At 37.4% G+C, this 23,696-nt stretch overlaps 1 protein-coding gene across 1 annotated transcript in view; it reads right to left on the bottom strand.

The window, feature by feature from the left end:
* The window catches only part of SLC9C1 (solute carrier family 9 member C1), a 110,643-nt gene that overhangs the window by 32,968 nt on the left and 53,979 nt on the right, over positions 1–23,696 (bottom strand). Inside the window, exons 11-16 of the mRNA XM_027962312.3 lie at positions 21,813–21,894; positions 19,736–19,902; positions 16,940–17,065; positions 14,299–14,396; positions 10,429–10,548; positions 2,486–2,681 (exon numbers count right to left, since the gene is read on the bottom strand). Coding sequence (XP_027818113.2) covers positions 2,486–2,681; positions 10,429–10,548; positions 14,299–14,396; positions 16,940–17,065; positions 19,736–19,902; positions 21,813–21,894 — 789 coding nt within the window. The remainder of the gene's footprint in view (positions 1–2,485; positions 2,682–10,428; positions 10,549–14,298; positions 14,397–16,939; positions 17,066–19,735; positions 19,903–21,812; positions 21,895–23,696) is intronic.

Here is a 23,696-nt window from a genome sequence, read left to right on the forward strand (position 1 = left end):
TCTACTCAAACTCATGTCCATCACGTCAGTGGTGCCATCCAACTGTCTCATCCTCTGTTGTCCCCTTCTCCTGCTGCCTTCAATCTTTCCCAGCATTAGGGTCTTTTCCAATGAGTCAGCTCTTTGCGTCGGGTGGCCAAAGAAATTGTCATACTTGTTTGTAAACAGTCAAGTGGTAGAGGGTTTAATGGTATAGAGTCATTTCTCTTGAGTATGCTCTCGTTTGGCCAGGCTGAAGAAAGTCAATGTCTGAATCTAGGGAGCAGAAGGTCAGATCCTGGTCCCTGTGAGGTCCTGTGCAAGACACAATTTAGCTACTCTAAGTCTCATTTCCTTCTTGTTGCAACAGAGTATAGGTGAGTTCTTTTTTTAGGAGCTTGAAAGAACTGCTATAAATAGTAAGACTTTATCTAAGATACCAAGTATTCAGAAACATGAAGGAGTTATTTGGAGGTCAAAGAATACAGCCACTCGGGCTTCCCTGGGGGCTCAGATGGTAAAGAATTTGCCTGCAATGCAGGAGGCACAGGAAAGGAGGGTTTGATCCCTGGATTGAGAAGATCCCCTGGAGAAGGGAATGGCAACCTACTCCAGTATTCTTGCTGGGAGAATTCCATAGACAGAGGAACCTGTGGGCTACAGTCCATGGGGTTGCAAAGAGCTGCTAACACACACACACACACACACACACACAGAGAGAGAGAGAGAGAGAGAGAGAGAGAGAGAGAGAGAGAGAGAGAGAGAATACTGCCATAGGAGAGGAAGAGCTTGGTATAAAATGATAGCACAAGCTTCAAAGGAAGAGAGATCTGTCAAATATAAAGTTGTTAAAGCCTCTGGCACTCCAATGCAGAAGAGTGATTATCCTTCCTCTGAGAAAGTTTTAAAATATTCATTACTCTAATAGGTTGAGGAATATTGGGGAAAAGTTTGAAAATATAAGAAGGAAAGTTTAAGGCAGAATTATATATAAGAAAGAACACAAACTTTGAGGGATTGGATCCCAACTCTCCTATTCATTAGCTGTGTGACCTTAAACAAGTTACAAAACTTCTCAGAGACTCAGGTCCCTCATCTGTAAAATGCAAGACATAATATCTACATTAAAGTGTAAACAAGGATTTGAAATGTTATAATTGCAGTGATACTGATATAATGAATATTTTTAAAGGCATACTACAAAGGGGGAAGAACTGAACTAAATAGAAAAAAGGGCAAAGAAAATAAGTGAAGGCAAGTTTGCAAACTAGGCAGTGAAGATGAATCTTGAGTTAAACAGAAAGGAGAGGCAAACACAGGATTGAACAGTTGGGAGTGTCCTCTCAGCTATGAGGATTTAGGCCAACCTTGATATTTTACAGAAGAAGAAACTGAAGCTGAAAAAAGTTTAGTGACTTGGTGAACAGCTAAGATTTTGTTGGAGAAAGCCAAATCCCGACTCAGGTCCGCATCTGGGCTCATTGTTCTTTCCAGTATAGTACGTGTTAAATGATTTTAGGGAACACTTTACTCTCCCCCTCACCCTCACCCTAGTACTAATGCTAACTCTAATTGCTTTATTTTTTCTTAACTCTGTGACATCTCCTATGGTTTTTCCAACTAGTTGGAATTTATTACATACAATGATTAAATGTGAATCCATTCCACTCCTCCCCAGTAATCATAGCTCTAGTATTTTAATTTTCCAGTTATGATTTGAGATTCATCCATTTTGTCCAAATATCAAATTTAACTCCTCTATTTAAATCATCTGGATAAAAATATTTTATATACAGTTTGATCCATATGAAACAATTTGTTGTTGTTGTTTAATCGCTAAGTTGTATCTGATTCTTTGTGACCCCATGGAGTGGACTGCCAGACTCCTCTGTCCATGGGATTTCCCAGGCACAAGAATACGGAAGTGGGTTGTTGTTTTCCTCCCCAGGGAATCTTCCCAACACGAGGATTGAGCCCATGTCTCCCGCACTGGCAGGTGGATTCTTTGCGGCTGAGCCCTTGGGGAAGCCCCATATAACACAATACTGTTGTCAGTTTGTGGACATATATTTCCATCATTTAACAGCTATCTTTACACTAAATTAAAAAAATCAAACTATGAAACATTTTTTAAGTATAAATGAATCTCTATCAGTCTACTTATCCATCTGTTTATTTATCTAGTATAAAAATAAATTTAAAAAAAATCCAGGTGCTCACCACTTTGCTAAGCTGAAGGACATTGCCAATACCCTTGTAACTCACTCTGCACTTCTTTGACACACATTATTTGAACATATACAAAATCAGTCCTTAAAGTATGAATATTTATTATTGTCACTGTAAAAATCACCTTTAAGAAATAAAGTTTGTTTGAGGAGTGAGGGAGAATTTTATACAATCTTATAGAAAACTGTCTGTGCAGCTAGGGTAAAAAATGAAGTTATGAAACCTCCCTGTTAGACATACCACACACACACACACACAAAAGCCCATTTAGCTTTACCTTAAGTAGTGCCTCCATGATGTAAAATGCAAGAAAAGAGTAGTTAGCATATGTTAATTCTGTCTCATAGATATCGTTTAACACAGATATACAAGAAATTATAATAGGAAACATATTCATTAGTATAACAAGGTATCCGATGCACTCAAATTCATCAGTAAATACTATTTTATGGCATGCACGAAGAAAACAATGTCTGCAAAAAAAAGTTTAAAAAAGAGATAATTTTATCTGATAAAATAATTACACTGAATTAATTTCATCATATACTCAGTCCTGATCTAATCATCAATAGCCACAAAGCCCAGCTTAATTCTGAGAAATAGCCGTCACTACCAAACACTTGCTGGCATTCTGCTTCAGATACTGGTCCTTTAATTTCCTCCTCTGTAAATGTCCTCAGGCTAGTTTCCCCTTTTTCTCTCCTTCTTTCCTCACCTCTCATTCATTTTTACTTATACTTTTAGTAGAAATACTTCAGATCATAAAACAGAGATAATTCAAACTAGAGACATTAATTTTAAAAAATCTCTCCCACCTTCTAATCAATACACTTCTCAGAGATGGCTACTATTACCAGTTTTAATATTGTTCCAATATTTTTGTTTATATAATCATTATCTATGAATGCAAAAAGAACTGTATCATGTATATTGTTCTATAACCTGCTTAGCAATGGATCATGAGCATTTTTCCTTGTCAAGGGATATAATCTGGCACAAATCCTAATATGTGTGGGAGTGAAACAGGATAGGTCCACATTTTATCAAAAACTTTAACATACGTGCTTTGAAAAATTATTTTTATACTGAGTATGCTATAGAGTAGAATTGTGGGTAAAAGGATTTACTTTATGGAGTTTTAATTTTATTTTTAAATTATTCAAGTAGTATAATAATGCATTATTATTGCTAAAACTCAAACGAAATGATTAATCAATTATTGACTAAAGAGCAGGTGAGTGCTGATTACTTCGTTTTTTTTTAAAGTTAGACCCATGTTATGCAGGACCTGAAATTTTTACAATCTTTATGATTTGGATCCCTATTTAATAAAAATGAGATACATCATAAATGCATATATGATCCTGTCATCAAATTGCAAAAATCCTCCAAGGTCTCAGGCAGTGCCAGAGAGAGGGAGACCTATAGAATATAAACCTTGTTAACGTCAAAGTAACACTTCCCTCTCAGCTGTCTCTTCAGACTGTTTTTCTTTTCTTTTTAAAAAAAATTCAGTCCTATTGAGGTATAGCTGACATGTAAAATTGTAGATATTGAAACTGTCTATCCTAGTGGCTTAATATACGTATACTTTGTGAAAGGATTCCTCCCATTTAGTTAATTGATGCATTCATCACCTCACATGATGTGTGACTATTTTGAGGTATGACTAAATTCTTTTCTCAATTATAGTCACTATGTCTTACATTACATCTTCAGATCTTATTCATCTTATAGCTGAAAGTTTGTAACCTTTTACTAATCTCAATTTCCCTAAACTCTCAGGTCTGGTAGGCTCTTTTTCTACTCTCTGTTTCTATTAGTTGACTTTTAAAAACCTATTATTTCATTTCATTTTACTTATTTTTAGAGTCAACATAAGAGTGATACCATGCAGTATTTGTCTTTTATGGTCTGACTTATATTTAGCATAGAACTGTCACAATCCAACCATATTGTCACAAGTGACAAAAATTCCTTCTTTCTCCACTGTATTTTCTTTATCCATTCATCCTTTGATGGGTAGTTTATTTTTATATTTTAACTATTGTGAATAATGTTACTATAAAATATGATTGCAGATTTCTTTCTGCTATGTTGTTTTTATTTCTTTTGGATATATACCCAGAAATGGGATTGCTAGATCATATGATAGCTTCATTTTTAATGATCTGAGGAAGCTCCGTACTGTTTTCCACAGTGGCTGTACCAGTTTACATTCCCACCAACAGTGTATTATGGTTCCCTCTTTTTCATGTTCTTGCCAATACTTCTTGTTTTTTTTTTCATGATAGGCATTCTAACAGGTATGAGATGATATTTCATTGTGATTTTGATTTGTACTTCCCTGGTGATTAGTGACACTAAGCACTTTTTCATGTTTGTATTGGCGTTTTGTATGTCCTCTTTGGTAAAATGTCTATTCAGTTCCTCAGGCCATTTTTAATTGGATTGCTTGTTTTTTGCTATTCAGTGTATGAATTCCTTATATATTTTGGATACTAACCCCTTATCAGGTATGTTGTTGTTCAGTCGCTAAGTCATGTCAGACTCTTTGAGACCCCATGGACTGCAGCAAGCCAGACCTCTCTTTCCCTTACCATCTCCCAGAGTTCACCCAAGTTCATGTCCATTGAATCAGTGATGCCATTCAACCATCTCATCCTCTACCACCCTCTTCTTCTTTTGCCTTCAGTCTTTCCCAGCATCAGGGTCTTTTCTAGTGTGTTGGCTCTTTGTATCAGGTGGCCAAAGTATTGGAGCTTCAGCCTCAGCATCAGTCCTTCCAATTAATATTCAGGGTTGAGTTCCCTAAGCATTGACAAGTTTGTTCTCCTTGCTCTCTAAGGGACTCTCGAGTCTTCTCCAGCACCACAATTTGAATGCATCAATTCTTTGGTGTTCAGCCTTCTTTATGGTTCAGCTCTTACATCTGTACATGATTACTGGAGAAACCATAGCTTTGACAATACAGACCTTTGTCAGCAAAGAGATGTCTTTGCCTTTTTTTAAAAAAATTTTATTTATTTTCTTTTGGCTGCTCTGGGTCTTTGTTGCTGCAGGCAGGCTTTCTCTAATTGTGGTGAGCGGTGGTTACTCTTTGTTGCAGTGCTTGGGCCTCTCTTGTTGCAGAACATGGGCAATATCGAGGGCTTGCAGGCTCAGTAGTTGTGGTTCATAGGCTTTGTTGTCCTGCAGCATCTGAAGTCTTCCTACAACAGGGACTGAACCCGTGTCCGCTGCATTGGCAGGTGGCATTCTTAACCACTGGACCACCAGGGAAGTCCTGTCTTTGCTTTCTAATATGCTGTCTGGTTTGTCACAACCTTCTTTCCAAGAATCAAGGTTCTTCTTCCAAACAGGAACCATCTCAGGAATATAATTGCACCAGCTCCAAATGTCCTCAGCAGAATGTTGAAAACTGAATTATGGCTAAGAACTCTGTGCCAATAAATTTCTTCCCAATCTGGCCTTATGTTGCAGCCCTCTGGTCCAGTATCCTCAAGATCCATTCTCTTATATGTTCTATTAGTATTTATTGATATCAGTCAAATCCTGTAATTCTTTCAGTTGATAAGTTGTACTCTTCAATGCCAAAGAATGCTCAAACTACTGCACAATTGCACTCATCTCACACACTAGTAAAGTAATGCTCAAAATTCTCCGAGCCAAGCTTCAGCAATATGTGAACAGTGAACTTCCTGATGTTCAAGCTGGTTTTAGAAAAGGCACAGGAACCAGAGAGCAAATTGCCAACATCCGCTGGATCATCAAAAAAGCAAGAGAGTTCCAGAAAAAACATCTATTTCTGCCTTATTGACTATGCCAAAGCATTTGACTGTGTGGATCACAATAAACTGGAAAATTCTGAAAGAGATGGGAATACCAGATGACCTCACCTGCCTCTTGAGAAACCTGTATGCAGGTCAGGAAGCAACAGTTAGAACTGGACATGGAACAACAGACTGGTTCCAAAGAGGGAAAGGAGTATGTCAAGGCTGTATATTGTCACCCTGCTTATTTAACTTATATGCAGAGTACATCATGAGAAACGCTGGACTGGAAGAAGCACAAGCTAGAATCGAGATTGCCGGGAGAAATATCAGTAACGTCAGATATGCAGATGACACCACCCTTATGGCAGAAAGTGAAGAGGAACGAAAAAGCCTCTTCATGAAAGTGAAAGAGGAGAGTGAAAAAGTTGGCTTAAAGCTCAACTTTCAGAAAATGAAGATCATGGCATCTGGTCCCATCACTTGATGGCAAATAGATGAGGAAACAGTGTCAGACTTTATCTTTTTGGGCTCCAAAATCACTGCAGATGGTGATTGCAGCCATGAAATTAAAAGACGCTTACTCCTTGGAAGAACAGTTATGACCAACCTAGACAGCATATTAAAAAGCAGAGATATTACTTTGCCAACAAAGGTCCGTCTAGTCAAGGCTATGGTTTTTCCAGTGGTCATGTATGGATGCGAGAGTTGGACTATGAAGAAAGCTGAGCACCGAAGAATTGATGCTTTTGAACTGTGGTGTTGGAGAAGACTCTTGAGAGTCCCTTGGACTACAAGAAGATCCAACCAGTCCATTCTGAAGGAGATCAGCCCTGGGATTTCTTTGGAAGGAATGATGCTAAAGCTGAAACTCCAGTACTTTGGCCACCTCATGCGAAGAGTTGACTCATTGGAAAAGACTCTGATGCTGGGAGGGATTGGGGGCAGAAGGAGAAGGGGACGACAGAGGATGAGATGGCTGGATGGCATCACTGACTCAATGGACATGAGTCTGAGTGAACTCCAGGAGTTGGTGATGGACATGGAGGCCTGGGGTGCTGCGATTCATGGGGTCACAAAGAGTCAGACACGACTGAACGACTGAACTGAACTGAACTGAACTGACTCTGCCTGAAGCAGCCACTATATTTTCCCCTCCAGCTATGTTGAGACTTGACCTCAGTAATTACCATGGAAGCAATGAAAGGTGGTAGAAACTAAGAACAAGCTTTATCTCATGATGTCTCTGCAGCGCTTAAAGGTGATACAAGGTTATTGTTCTCCAGCAGAAGAGCGATGGCTACTTCTGTCAAGCCAGGGTATTCACGAGAATGCGGAAGTTCAAGATTCTCAGGTTTACCCACCCAAGTGCCACCACTTCAGATCTCATAGTCCTGATCTTTTCCTGTCAGAGGCCCAGCACTGATAGAGAGGCCCTGCATTTATTGTCATTGTACAGCTCTACCTGCATCCCTCCAATTAGATATATCAGGTGGCTCACTGGTAAAGAATCTGCCTGCCAATGCAGGAGATGTTGGTTCCATGCCTGGGTCAGAAAGATCCCTTGGAGCAGGAAATGGCAACCTGCTGCAGTATTCTTGCCTGGGAAATTCAATGGAGAGAGGAGCCTGGTGGACTACATGGGATCGCAAAGAGTTGGACACAACTGAGTGACTAAGCACACAAGCGTATTATCTTTTAATTCTGAAAACTTAAGCTGAATTTTTAATTTTAAGAATTATATCTATTTTCCATTTTTCTATTCATTTTCTTTTGGTGATTGACCTTGCTCATGTTTGTGATTCCATCACTTGCTAATTTCAACATTTCAGTAATACTTATAGTCCTTATTGGATAATTTTAATAACTGAAATCTTAGGGATATAAATCTGCTGCTGTTATTTCTGCTGATTCACTTTCATGATTATTTCTTTTCTAGTGTGCTTGTTCATCTTTGATAGTGACTTCATCCATTGGCTAAAGAATTCAATTTTTAATCGAGCACTATTTAGCGCTTACCGGTAAATGCTAATATTTAAGTGCTTAGCTATCGTTATTCTCACCATGATATTGATATAGATAGCATATTCAAAAGCAGAGACATTACTTTGCCAACAAAGGTCCGTCTAGTCAAGGCTATGGTTTTTCCTGTGGTCATGTATGGCTGTGAGAGTTGGACTATGAAGAAGGCTGAGCACCGAAGAACTGATGCTTTTGAACTGTGGTGTTGGAGAAGACTCTTGAGAGTCCCTTGGACTGCAAGGAGATCCAACCAGTCCATTCTGAAGGAGATCAGCCCTGGGTGTTCTTTGGAAGGAATGATTCTAAAGCTGAAACTCCAGTACTTTGGCCACCTCATGCGAAGAGTTGACTCATTGGAAAAGACTCTGATGCTGGGAGGGATTGGGGACAGGAGGAGAAGGGGACGACGAAGGATGAGATGGCTGGATGGCATCACTGACTCAATGGACGTGAGTCTGAATGAACTCTGGGAGTTGGTGATGGACCGGGAGGACTGGCGTGCTGCGACTCATGGGGTCGCAAAGAGTGGGACACGACTGAGCGACTGAACTGAACTGAACTGAACTGAACTGAAGTGCTTCTACACACACAATTTATGTCATCTTTACAACAATCCTGTAAGGTAGGCAAAGGAGAACTCAACTAGCATATACTAGTACCTACTATGTGTCAAATGCTTTATCAGTTAGCTTTAAGAATATGACATAGATATTACTTTACCCATTTTTCAAGTGAAAAAACTGAGACCTGTAAAGCTCCTTCAGCCAATAAATGATTTAATAAAGACTAGGATTCCAAATTAAGCCACCTGACTCCAGAATCTGTATGACCCACTATGAGATGAATGATATTGAGAGACAGCCTAAAAGGTAGATTGACTATAAATCTTAGTTTTTCGAATCTCCATTTCTTTGTCACATCAACAGAAATGATTACTCAGGTAGTTGCAGCTTAAGTCACTATTGAAGGCTTTAAAAGAACCATTGTGTATTTATTGATACTTCTGTTGAAAAGAGGAAAACCTCTCTTGAATCTAAGTAAAGAAAAGACATCCCAATTGAAAAGGAAGAAGTAAAATTATTTCTCAATGACAGGATCTTAAATATAGAAAATGCTAGAGAATTCACACAAAAAAGTAAAACTATTAAATGAATTCAGCAAAGCTTCAAGATACAAGATCAATATACAGAATGATTCATATTTCTATACATGAGAAATGGACAGTACAAAAATGAAATTAGGAACAAAATTTTATTTAAAATAGCATGAAAATACATAGGATTACATTTTACTGAAGACATGTACACTGAAAACTATAAGACATTTCTAATAGGAATTAAGATCTAAATAAATGAAAAGCCATTCTATTTCATAAATCAGAAAGTTTAATATTTTAAGATGACAATTTACAAGTTAGAGGCAATCCTTATGAAAATCCAAATGAAATTTTTATGTACATAAAAAGACAAGCTAATCCTAAAATTCATATGGAATTGCAAGGAATCCTGAATAGCTATACCCATCTTGAAAAGGAAAAGTAAGGTAGATGGACTCACATTTCCTGATTTCACAATTATCTAGCAACTGTGGAAAACAATTTGGTGTTTCTTCAGTAAATTAATTAAATAATTTTTATTTTCATATGATCCACCAATTTTACTCCTAGGTGCATACCCAAAAGATGGAAAGCAAGAATTCAAACAAATATCTGTATATAGGACCACAGGAGCACTGTTTACAATAAATGTTCAGAGGAGTATGATTTACAGTAGTCAAAGGGTGAAAATAACTCAACTATCCATCAACCAATGAATGGATAAAGAAAATACAGCACATCCATACAGTAGACTACTATTATTCAGCCATAAGAAATAAAGTATTGTTATTGTTGTGAAGTAGATGAACCTTATGCTACTGATGCTACAATATGGAGGAAACCTTATGCTGAGTGAAAGAATCTAGAAACCAAAGGGTGTGATGTTGTATAATTATATCTATATGAAACAGTTGAATAGGTAAATTCATAGAGACAGAAAGCAGACTAGTGCTCTCCAGCAGTTGGGGAGAAGAGTGAATGGGGAGTGTCTGCTTAATGGGTACTGGGTTCACATTTGGGGCAATTGAAATGCTATGAAATTTGATAGAGGAAATGGTTGTCCAATTTTGCAGATGTCCTAAATAACACTGAATGGTACACTTTAAAATGGTTAATGTTTAATCTTGTATGAAATTTACATCTATAATAAAAGTTATTACACTGTTATCTTTTTTTCTTTAGGTAACTTTTATATATATTTACATAGATAACTTAGTTGTAAACTACCTCAAAATATTTTACAAAGTATCCAGGATATAAATTTTAAAAAATAAATAGAAATGGCAAATGAATATAATAGCATGTCTAGTAAGGTTTAAAAGCACTGACCTTGATGGGATCCCTTTTTCCTTTTTCGTATTATACACCCAATTGAGCAATACTCTTCTTGTAATGACAAGAATTTTTTTGCTTTCAGAATAATTCTTTATTGTCTCAGCATTCATATACCTTAAAAAAGGAAGAAGAAATCTTTAAACATGCTTTAAAATTTTTGAGATAATTTTAATGCAGAATTATCAGAAGGCAGGAAAACTATTTTGTTCCATGATGACAGGAAGTGAGACACTTTCATAGGCGTAGGTCCAAGTCACAAAGATGTTGATAAAGGTGGATTATATAATTGTGACGTTAGGTTGCAGAGCTTTAATTAATTAATTAGAAAGTATAAAAATTCACTTATTAATTAGAGAGTATAAAAATGGTTCAATATTAATCAGAGGGTATAAAAAATCATTCAATAAAAATTGGTTTATTAATCAGAGTATTAAAAAAAGGTTCCATAAAAAATTGGTTTATTAATCAGAGTATAAAAAAGTGGTTCAAAATAGAGAAGTCGTGCTTCAGGAAGAGAAAGCACATCATGATTAAAATACTTGGGATTCAAATATATGTGGGTTTTCATGTTGGATCCTCCATTATCTGGGTAGCAGTGAACTAAATACCTCACTAAATTGTTTGATCTGTAGAATGGAGGTAAGATTACCAATGCAAGCCTGGGAAAATTAAATGAGAACATCCACAGGAGGCATCTGGCCCACCTCACATATCCCCCCATCTCTTTTCTTTCACCTTCTGGGCAAGTGATCAGGGAATTTATGGGGGAAATACAAGTGGTGAAGTAAAAGAGTAAAAATGGTTACTTGGAAGACTTGGTGCTCATAAACCCATCAAAGACTTTTGTCCCCAAGTTGCCTGTAGGTTTTTTCTGTTTTTTTTTTTTTTTTTTTTTGAGACAGCTCAGATCTGTGTGCTACATGTAGGTCTTACTCTTCATCAGAAGGAGGTTAGGGCTCCATCCCCGGGTATGAGGCCCTACCTTAAAATGCAGCTTAATAGAAGGGCATTTCTGACTTTAGTTCAAAGGAAGGTCTTGTTCTTCCTATAGCTTATAATGTTCTCACCCTAAAAGGTGGGCAATTTCTCTGTTACAGAGATACTGACATAATTAAAAAGAAGGAAGTTAATCTGTTTTATGTGATTAATATAACAATGTGGTAATGGCATGGAAAATCATGAATGTATATATGACTTGATTCAGTTCTGATTGTTAAAATATTTGATTGAGCAACTATTATGCTTGATAAATGCATGGGGTAAACCATTAAAAAAAATTACTGGACTCTGTTCGCAAGACTTCTAAAGACTAGTGGAGTGAAATATGCCAACAACAATTGCAGTTAAGTGTAGTAAGTGTTCTGCACAGGTAATAAATAAAGGGGCACTCTGGATCCACACAGGGGCTGTCTAATATAGTCCTGGGAAACCAGGAAACCGAAATTAATGTCTAAGTTAAGATTTGATCATTTTACGAGTTCCTGTGGATCCTAAAATTCTGTGATATCAGTGCATGTGATATTTTAACAGCCCAAATTATCATGTATATCAGGCTCCTGGGTTCCTATTTGATATGCTCTAAACATGTTCACTGTTTAGACTTGATTTAGGAAAACAGTATGATCTCTTTAACTGGATAGTGAGGTAGCCTGGCTTTGAATCTGGGCTCTGTAATTAATTAGTCAAATAACCTTGGGTAAATTATTTAATCTCTGTGCCTCACTTTCCCCATTTGCAAAATAAAGGTAACAATAGCACTTATAGGATTTTTACCACCTTGAATGGGTAATACATGTAATATATTTAAAACTGTATCTGACATAAGACCATAAACATAATCTCTATTCAAAGGATTGTTTCTTAGGTAATTACACAGGTGCTTAGTACAGGTCCTGGTACCTCTGTTTAAACTCCCTACTCTTTTTATCTTTAGACTTGTTTCCTTGCCACAAGATACCCTCAACACATGGGGTTACAGATAGGAATGATCAGCAAATGGTAGAATCAGCTCCAAGGCAGCCCAGCAAAGAAGCAAGTACTGAACTTAAGAGTAAGTAAGAGAGACTTCTGCTCTGATTTGAAAGCCATTTCACTGATCTCGATATTCCCAGGGCTGGCATATAGTTTTGCATGCATTTAGGATTCAGTATTTATCTCTTGCTTGTCCAAATGAAAATGTAATACATTTCAAAATTTGCCTTTGTTGTCTGCTATGAACCATTTCGACCTTAACCCCCTTTCCCCACAATTTGCCTCCTTTTTGTATCCATTTACTCTGGGTCCTCAGAGGCAGAATTTGATTCTGCCTTTGTGGATTTTAAGAGGAAAAATCTATACTGTTTTATATGTGTTCTATATATGTTAACCTCTCTTGGAAAATGCAGTGTCCAGGACACTTTCAGATGTCATTTTCCATTCATTTAAAAATTTCTGCTGTACACAGTGCATCTGTCTTTAAAGTATGAATCTTTTAAATTGATCACATCTGCCCAGCCCTCTCCTTTTACTTCACTAACATCCATCAGGTCCCCTAAGCTTCTGGAGGGGCTCAGAGCAAGAAGGTAGGTTGGGGCTCTTGTATCATATATGGAAATATAATGTGATAATGATTTGTATGGCTAGGCTTGAAATTAAAACTCTTAGGCTCTTTGACAATCTGTACTCGCACTGCAATGGGAACATGCCCCAGTATCTGGTTGCTTCTCTTCCCACACAGGGGTTTATCTCTCACTACTAAACCTCCAGCCCAAAGAATGCTGAAGAACTGATGCTTTCAACTGTGGTGCTGAAGATGTCTGAAAGTCCTCTGGACAGCAAGGAAATCAAACCAGTCGATCTTAAGGGAAATCGACCTTGAATACTCATTGGAAGGACTAATGCTGAAACTGAAGCTCCAGTAGTCTGGTCACCTGATGCGAACAACCAACTCATCAGAAAGGTCCCTATTGCTGGGAAAGATTGAGGGCAGAAGAGGAGAGCATCAGAAGATGAGATGGCTGAATGGCATCTTTGATGCAATGGACATGAACTTGGGCAAACTTCAGGAGATGGTAAAGGACAGGGAGGCTTGGTGTACTGCAGTCCATGGGGTTACAAAGAGTTGGACATGACTGGGTGACTGAACAACAACAAGCCTCAAGCCAGTGTATGTGAGTAGACACCGGGCTGCCACACCTCTTAGGCTTTGAGGAGTGGACACCAAAGACCCGGTTTGCTTGTAAGATGATGACCTAGGGAAAAGGTGCACGCAATCCTAGGACCATTTGAGCAGGAAATTTTGGTGTTCATGGCACCAGAAGAGAGATCTAGAACAAGAAGGCATGTCTGGGTCTGGGGTGGTCACTGCTGCAGCTGCGCCGCAGTTTAGCTCTTCCCTCTGCCCAACCGTGCATCCTTCCTCCTCCTGCGGGGGATGGTCTGAGGGCACTCGCTAACACACTGACTCAGGAACTCACTGCTGGCTGTGGAGGCTCGCATCCAAAGAAATCAATGTAAGTATGTCAAGAGAGGGTGTGCATTGGGAAGATGTGCCTGGAGGGTTGAAGGAAGTCTTTGACCTCAGCTAGGTGTCTAAAAGAAGGGTGGTTTCCCACAGTTTAGCTTTAGGAGCGGGGCAAAAGGAGAAAGAGAAGGTATCAGTCAGAAGGAGCAGCTTGTTCAAATGCACAGAGGTGTGAGTGACTGGAGCAAGTCTGGGAAACTGGAAGCAGGTGACTTGGCCTGATGGTGGGATGGAGAACAGGCAGTGGCTCAAACGCCTCAGACTGGGGGATCTCAGGTTACCAGACAAAAGCAGAAACTCACTCACACAATTTCCTAAATGCAATGGCTTAGGATGAAGCTTTCTCTTGAAATCATACTTACTCTACCTTCTTCTCTCCAAAGCTTCCTGCTGCACCTACCAGCACCTGGACTGCGCTCTGGGACAGAGTCTCACTCCTGTATTGTCTCTGGTAGCTCGCCTAAAAGGAATGTTGAATCAAATCGTTATATAACATGGATCAGAGTGACAACTTATGGAAAAATAATCCATGAGAGAGAAGTCAAAACCCCAAAATAACAGTATCTTTATTAAAAAAAATTTTTTTCAGTGGAGTCCAGACCACGAGGTCAGTGCAGAAGGTATGTCTGAGCTTTGTGTGGAGTGAAACAGATTATGCAAGAAACTAGGTTCCCGATAGATGTTAATTATGTTTTCAAAAATAAGTGGAGTTCTTGTGGTCAAATAAGCATGGGAACTGCTGCAAACTACCCCCACCTTAGAAGTTTATAATACGTATTTGAATTTTAAAGCCTCTGAGAAGTTTTACAGTAAGGGATCTTGGTTTATGTCTTTCTTTAACTTCACTTAGCCAAATATTTTGACAACAGAACTCTCTTGTCTCCAATCTATTCCCAGCATGAGATGACCTGCTGTTATGGTGCAAAACACATTCATTTATTCATTCAGGCCATATACTGAGAGCCCACTCAGCTTCTGTGTGCTGAGCACTGTTGAGAATCGATTTCCTGATTTGGAACGTATGAAATGACTAAAGATTCCCAGTTCCATAGAAGACATTCTGTTTGCACAATTTATGAACATTGAAACATGTTTTGCTCTTGGAGGATACTAGAAAGGGATAGAAATAAATTTTAGGATGAAAGATCAAAATGCTAGTTGTCCATAATAACAAGAATTCAATAGAGCATCATTTCTTCTTAAACTTCATTAAAATACCTATAAAATAATGTAAAAGTAAAATATTTTCAGTATTCTCAAAGACAAACACTGCAGTCTGTAGGGAAAATAAGAAAGCTGAAAGTAATATGGAACTCATGAAAGCTTAGCAACACAAGTAATTACCAGTTCAGTACTAGAAAAATGTTAATTCTTAAATGATCATTTGTACCAAAATGTAAGAATTTAGAGAATGGCTGATGCCTAAAAATAACTGCCATCTATGAGCTCCCTAATATACTATTGGATTAACATAATAATTTTTGTTCTACATAAAATTATTTAATTCTTGCAACAGCTTTATGATGAAGGTATTCAAATCTGTATTTGATAGATGAGAAAGATGAGAATCCTCAAGGAGCTAAGTAGTTTTCTCAAGACCATATTAGAAACTCAGTTCTTTCTGAACTGAAAGCCTATCTTCCCTTCCTCTAGCTATACTGTGCCGTCTCTCCTTCGCCACTGTCTTGCCATGGAGTGGAGGAGATATTGCTCCATTAACCTGAACTGGCTGAGACTTAAACAAAGAACTCTCAAATTTTTGAAAACTATAATAGCTAATTAATACTGTTGGGACCAGTGAATATTAGGATGGAGATTGCAGAAATCAAATCAACAAGCCAAGATACACATGAAAATACATCTAGTACAAAGAAGAACTAAAAATGTACAAGGTGAGATGAAGATCTGGAGAATAGAACAGAGAGATTCAATGCACTTTGTTTTTTTATTTTATTTTATTTTATTTATTTATTTTTTTTAGTTTTTTTACATTGAAAATAGGACTTCTGGATTAAGACCTAACAGCATAAAATCAATGAAGATATAATAGTAGAAATAGGAAAAAAATTAAAGGGAATAAATAAAAAAGATACAGAAAGTATATATTATATAAAACATAGGATATCACGGGAGGAGGACTCTAAGAGGTCATTTTGGTAGCATGTTTCTCCTTCTACAGATGGGGAAAATAAAGAAAAAAGAATAAGTTCTGAGCCACATATCATATTAATAATGAAAGCAAGACTCAAAATGGAGTCTCCTGCATTGATTTTAAGGGTTCCTGAATACTATATTTTCCTCAAAATAAAACACCTTCTGTTTAAGCTAATTTGAGTGGATTTTTTTCCTCTTTTCTTTCTGCAGTGAAACAAATTCCTAAGACAATGCCAAACTTCCCTTTACCTTTGCAAACAATCTATTAAGCTGTGCAGGTAAGCATAACCAAGATGTATTAAACAAGGGAGAAAGTTTTCAGTATAATTTTAGCTAATAACTTAAATTTTTAGTATAGTACTGGCACAAAAAACAGACAAGCAAATCGAAGAAACAGAGTAGAGAGCCCAGAAATAAACCCATGCACCTATGGCCAATTAATCTATGACAAAGGAGGCAAGATTGGGGAAAAGACAGTGTCTGTAATAAGAGGTGCTAAGGAAGCTGGACAGCTGTATGTTGAAGGATGAGATTAGAACATTTTCTCACACCCTAAAATACAGAAATAAATTCAAAATTAAAGGCCTAAATGTAAGACTGGAAACCACAGAACTTCCAGAAGAAAACACAGGCAGAGCACTGTTTGACATAAATTGTAGCAACATTTTGGGGGCTCTGTCTCCAAAGGCAAAACCAAAAATAAACAAATGGGACCTAATTTAAACTTAAAAGCTTTTGCACAGCAAAGGAAACCATTGACAAAATGAAAAAATCTACTGAATGGAGAAAAATTTGCAAATGATATGAGCGACAGGCCAATTTTTTTTAATTGGGTAATAAAATACTAACTATTTGTGCCGACAAGAGACGTCTGTTGGCCAACTCTGTTGCTTCAACGTTAAGGTTATCATCTACTTCCTTGTTGCAGTGTAGACATTTCACTTTTTGATGTTCTTTTGTTTCTCCTTGGCCCAACTAAATAAAATACAGATGAAAACCAAAAAATAGTACATGAACATTAATGTATTGTTTAGCATAAACCTCAAGCAATTCACATACCAGTTTGGTTTAAGAACTCACAGAAAATCTGCTAGTTACATAAAAATGTTCGGATAACTTTTGTACTTACACAGTCATCTAGAAGGCAAATAACTGCCAGTTTTTTGGGGAAAGAATTGTATCATATCTTTACCTTTGCATGGCATTGGTAAAAGTTTACAAAAACGACTACATTTTTGATCATACTTTAAAGCACTCGTTCTGAAAGTGTGGTACCCCAGCACTGTAGCATCACCTAGGTACTGTTAGAAAGGCACATTCTCAAAGCCTGCCACAGATCTGCTGAAGCAGAAACTGTCCTGTATTTTATAAACACATTCCATGATTCTGCTACAGCTAAAGTGTGACAACACTTGAAATTAACCACTTACAGTAGAATAACAAGTGAACATGGCTGTTAGGAGATGGGAATACGGATACCTCCATTTTATAGATGAGAAAAGTTGAAGCTTTGATAAAATACAAGTTCTATAAAAGATCACAAAGCTATTTATTAAGTAACAAAACTAAGATATGAACCCAGGTTTTCTGAGTCCAAGGCCAACATTCTATCTGTAATACTAGAATATCTCTCATGTCTGCATCATAAAGAAGAGAATGTAGTTGTTTATTTATCTGCCTTCTGAAACAGATCAAGTACCAGAGTTTGACCTTAACTTTGAGTTTGCATTAGAATTAGCTGGGTAAATGGATTAAAAATACATATTCCTCAGACCAACTGCATCAGAACCTCCTGGATAGAGGTTGGGAAATCAAGGCTGTGTACTCTGTCACTACAGTCATATCTGACTCTTTGCAACCCCATGGATTGTAGCCCGCCAGGCTCCTCTGTCCATGGGACTTCCCAGGCAAGAATACCGGAGTGGGTTGCCATTTCCTTCTCCAGGGGATCTTCCTCACCCAGGGATTGAATCGGAGTCTCCTGCATCGGCAGGTGGTCTCCTGCATTGCAGGCAGATTCATTCCTGCTGAACCAGCAGGGATTCCATATTTTGAATAAGCTTTCCAGGTGATTCTAATGCAACCAGGTTAGCAAAAGGCCAGAGTTAGATATTGAGAACTACTATTAAAAAAATCCTTAGATTTGACTTGATACTTTTCTTAAGCAGAAATCCTATCAGTATTTCTGCAAACATAGGCCTTGATTCTGGGCCTCCATCTGAAGCCTCAAGCACCTCTTACAGGATATAAAATGGAGCTTTGCAAATCCTATTTCATAGCAACCAATTCTGTCCACAGTCTTAGCAGTTTTCCCTTCATATTGTGTGATGCAGAAAAACACTGCAGTGAAAATTGGACATGATAGGCAATGACAAACCAGAAAAAGCAACGAGCATATCTCAGGACAACTTTTATTATTTCTCCAGCAGTCATGACTGCTGATGAATTATGTTCTCATATATGAATAAGAAGTCTGATCATGGAGATTCTAAAGTATGTCTCAGAAGCAAGAGGTGATATTTCACTATATCTAATCTTATGATGTGTGTGTTAGTCACTCAGTCGTGTCTGACTCTCTGTGATACCAGCTTTTAATTCTATTTTATGATAAAAAGTAACAGTAACCATAAACCAAGGCTTAGCAAATACTTCAATATATAATGGCCTAAATAAATACTGAATAAATGCTGTCCATCCTCAGTCTAGCAAAAAAAATCTAGCTGCTTTCTAAAGCTCACTCTTTTATTTTTATACTATCTTTTTAAAGTAGCTCTTTCTTTTGAATTTACAATATTCAGTTCAGTTCAGTCACTCAGCCATGTCTGACTCTTTGCAACCCCATGGACTGCAGCATGCCAGGCTTCCCTGTCCATCACCAACTCTCAAAGCTTGCTCAAACTCATGTCCATCGAGTTAGTGATACCATCCAGGCATCTCATCCTCTGTATACCTCTTCTCCTCCTTCCTTCAATCTTTCCCAGCATCTGGGTCTTTTCCGATCAGTCAGTTCTTCTCATCAGGTGGCCAAAGTGGCCAGCTTTAGCATGATTCCTTCTAATGAATATTCAGGACTGATTTCCTTTAGGATTAACTGGTTGGATCTCCTTGCAGTCCAAGGGACTTTCAAGAGTCTTCTCCAACACCACAGTTCAAAAGCATCAAATCTTTTGTGCTCAGCTTTCTTTATAGTCCAACTCTCACATCCATACATGACTAATGGGAAAACAATACACATTTGCTATATTCTCAAAGTGTGTGTTGGGGGGCTTTTCCCTGCTAGCTCAGACAGTAAAGAATCTGCCTTCCAATTCAGGAGACCCAGGTTCGATCATTGGGTAGGGAAGATCCCATGGAGAAGGGAATGACTACCTACTCCAGTATTCTTGCCTGGAGAATCCCATGGACAGAGGAGCCTGGTGGGCTACAGTATGGGGTCGCAAAGAGTTGGACGTGACTGAGCAATTAACACTCACTTTTCACTTTCATATACCCAAAAGGGTTGTCACTTCTACTTTGTCTCACAGTGATAATAAAATTCCCTAAGAACTGTGAATTAACATTTATAACCTTCATACTTAAGATGAATCATATCCACTTTGAAGGAATAAACAAAAGATATTACTTTAAAAAATACTACTTGCTTACCGCATATGGGTTTTGAAGTATAATTGTTTTCTCAACTATGTTCCAATCTGCATTAGCAAGATCTCTGTCAAATTTGAGTGCAGAGGCTACAGATTTGGTTAGTTCTTGAAAGTGTTGAAATGTATAATACAGTGACTTATACTTTGTTGATGTGACATCACGAAGACCTTTGATAAAAAGAACACATTTTATAAATAGTGGATATCATTTTGATAGTATGTACAGAATATATGCACATATACACACATAAATGTGTAGGAGATACATATGTAGGAGGTAAAGATATACATATGTGTACATAGAAATATGTGCACTTATATTTATTTCCTATGTATATGTAAGATTATATATATATTTGATATATATTTATTTATCTCCAGATATATATAGTTGACCTTTGAACAATATGGGATTCAGGGATGTCAATCCTCCATGCAGTTGAAAATCTGCATATAACTTTGCAGTTGTGCCTCCATATATGTGGTTCTGCATCCTCAGATTCAATAAACTGATGGTGGGTTGTACTGACGTACGTATGAAAAAAATTCACATCCACTTATAAGTGGACTGACATAGTTCAAATTCATTTTGATCCAGGATCAGTGGTGATATATACTATGTATACAGACCTCATTAAGGTTTGAAGGACTCTTACTATCAAACACAGATTTCCTGTTTTTGAGACATAGAAGTTTCTTTGAAAAGCAATAATATTCCATGAGCAAATGTTCGCTTTCCTCAGTACAAGTAAACAGATGCTCTACAATAAGAGTTTTAGGTTTATTTAGCTACTAAGTAGAACATCTGAAGGCCTTCCACAGTGGCTGAGTGATAAAGAATCTGCTTGTAATGCAGAAGACGTGGGTTCGATCCCTGGGCTGGGGAGATCCCCTGGAGAAGGAAATGGCGACCCAATCCACTATTCTTGCCTGGGAAATCCCATAGACAGGATCTGATACTCTGCAAAATGTTACCCCTTTAATCTGTTCTTCTCATTTTACTATGTTAAGGCCCAGAAAAGACAAAAGTAAATGGCAAAAAGGATATGGTTGCAAACATGAGAATGAAGATTCAATATTACCCATAAAGATGAAATTTAAGATTGGTTAAGAAGATGCCATATGAATGAAACAGAAAAGGTGATAGAGCTGTTAAGAGTAAAGCAGCTTAAAAGCATTAGAGGAATTTATGTTTAATTTGTTAACTGCCATTACTGAGTTGTGTGATCTTAGACAAGAAATGTTAACTCTTTAGATCTCAATTTTTGGATCGTTAAAAAGTAGGAGGTTGAAACAGTCATACTGCATAAAGCTGTTGCCTCCTAAAACTGGTATTTCTGCTTCTACGCTCTTCATAGGCCCCAATCAGCTACCCAGAGTTGTCTTTTTAAGGACCTTATTCATAAAATTATACTTACTTGCTTAAAACCAACCAAGAAATCCATTTACCTCTTAGAATAAAATCTTAAAATTCAAGGTCTTTCACGATCTAGCTCTTTCCCTACCTCTCCCATCTGGACTTCCTCCACTATTGACATAGTTCTCAAAGGTTCCAGCACCTTACCTCCTTTCCGTGAACACGCTTGGTTTCTAACTTCCTCAGGAATCTACCACATGTTGTATTTCTATTTTCTTTATATGTGGTTTGAGTAGTTTCATACACAAATGACACTCTGATATTACCTTATTTGACTTGTTTACAGTCTGTCTCTCCTCTCTCCAATTTAGCTTCAACAATTCAGACTTGTCTGTCTTCATAATGCATCACTATCAGTTAGAATAGTGCCTGGCATGTAAGAGGCTCTTAATAAAAAGTTTGTTGAATAATTAAATAGACATTGTATTATTTCACTTAAACTGGACTAATGTAAATAAGTAATCTTATTTATAAGATTATTGCTTATTGGCCTAATGAACTTATCAGCCTTAATGATTCATGTGACTTTATATTGAGATCCAATTTCCTTTTCAGTTAGACACTTTTGATTTGTATTTATATGGCTTCCTTTTTCATTATTAGCAATTCTTTAGTATATTTGGAATATTTTTCTTTTTACTCAGGAATTAGCAGGGCTTACCAAGTTTAGTAACTGCCATTGGCAAAATAAATCTATTGACAATCAAGCTAATCAAGGATACTGACACTCCATGAAATAATATCTGGAATAGAAAAACAAACCAAAGTAAGTTTTCATCATAATTTTATATAATATACTCTATATTTACCAGCGTAAATTAAGCTAAGTTGTACTGTGTCAATATTCGGGAAATATAAGGACTTGCTTTGACAAGTATTTGTATACTTATAAAGACATTAGGAAAAAAATTTTGTTCTTAATTTCAATTTCTGAACTTCTTGCATCCTGGGAATATCCCTGTACTTTATCAGTTCTCATCCACCACATACACTTCCGTGTACATAGCCACACAGTTCTCTGTTCAACATTACCAGCACATCTGTGTTAAATAATTCTCCCCACCTAGAAGAAACAATACAAGGCCTTGGTATGTTTGTTCTACCACATACTTTGCCTCTCTGGTATCCCTTCATTACCAGAAAAAAAGGGAAAGTGAAGTTGCTCAGTCATGTCTGACTCTTTGCAACCCCATGGACCGTACAGTCCATGGAATTCTCCAGGCCAGAATGCTGGCGTTGACAACCTTTCCCTTCTCCAGGGGGGTCTTCCCAACCCAGGGATCGAACCCAGGCCTCCCACATTGCAGGCGGATTCTTTACCATCATTACCAGAAGGGAGGAGCAATTGATGCCTTTGGTGTCACTTTTTTTTTTCTCTTCTTATATCTCAAGTTAGTCTCCACAGACAGATGAAGGAACACTTCAGTCTGATATTACATATTTCCATTGATTTATGGAATTCTAACTTCCAGAATTTATTTTAAACTCTTAGCCAGTCCTCTATCTTTGGCTACAGATGGAAGTTAGAGACAGAATGTGAAACACACCAGAGGCTTTCATGGCTGCACACTAGGATCACTTGAGAAATTTTAAATATTGGTGCACAGGACGCTCTCACTGAATATTCCATTTAATTCCTCAGGGGGGCCACTCCAACACTGGTCATTAGGAAAATCAAGGTATAATCTACACAGAGTGAAATGTACTTGTGTATCTGATAAGTTTTGACAGTGCATACATCCATATTACCCTCAACCCTTTCAAGATGTATAATATTCTCATATCCTCTAAATTTCCCCAGGGCTGCTCCAATCAATCCTCACCAGACAAGAGACAACTACTGTTTCTATTTCTATAGATGGGATATGCCAATTCTAGAATCTTCATTTAAACTAAATATTATGTTTCTCATTGTAGTTTTAATTTGCATTTCCCTAGAGTAATGATGTTGAGCATTTTAATATGCCTAGTGGTATATACACTTCTTTTTGAAACATTTGTTCAACTCTTTTGCCTGTTTTTAAAATTGGGTTGCTTTTTTGTAACAAAATTGTAGAAATTTTGAAAACTATATTCTGGATAGAAGTGTGTTGTCATATAGATGGACAACAGACACATGAACAGAAACTCAATATTGCCAGTTATTAGAGATATGCAAATTGAAACTGCAGTTCAATCACCTCACACCAGTCAGAATAGCCATAGTTAAAAAGTCTATGAATAATAAGTCCTGGAAAGAGTGTGGAGAAAAAGGAACCCTCCTACATGGTTGGTGGGAATATATCAATAAATTGGTGCAGCCACTATGGAGAACAGTATGGAGATTTCTTAAAAAGCTAAAAATTGAGCTACAATATGATTCTGCAGTCCCATTCCTCAATATATATCTGGAGAAAACTCAAATTCAAAAATACCTGTGCCCCACTGTTCACTGCAGCACTATTTATGATAGCCAAGACATGGAAACAACCTAAATGTCCCCTGGCAGATAAATGGATAAAGAAAATGTGGTACATATATATGGTGGAATATTACTCAGCCATAA

The sequence above is a fragment of the Ovis aries genome, chromosome 1, assembly GCF_016772045.2.
Source record: "Ovis aries strain OAR_USU_Benz2616 breed Rambouillet chromosome 1, ARS-UI_Ramb_v3.0, whole genome shotgun sequence".
In the NCBI taxonomy this organism is placed as follows: Eukaryota; Metazoa; Chordata; class Mammalia; order Artiodactyla; family Bovidae; genus Ovis; species Ovis aries.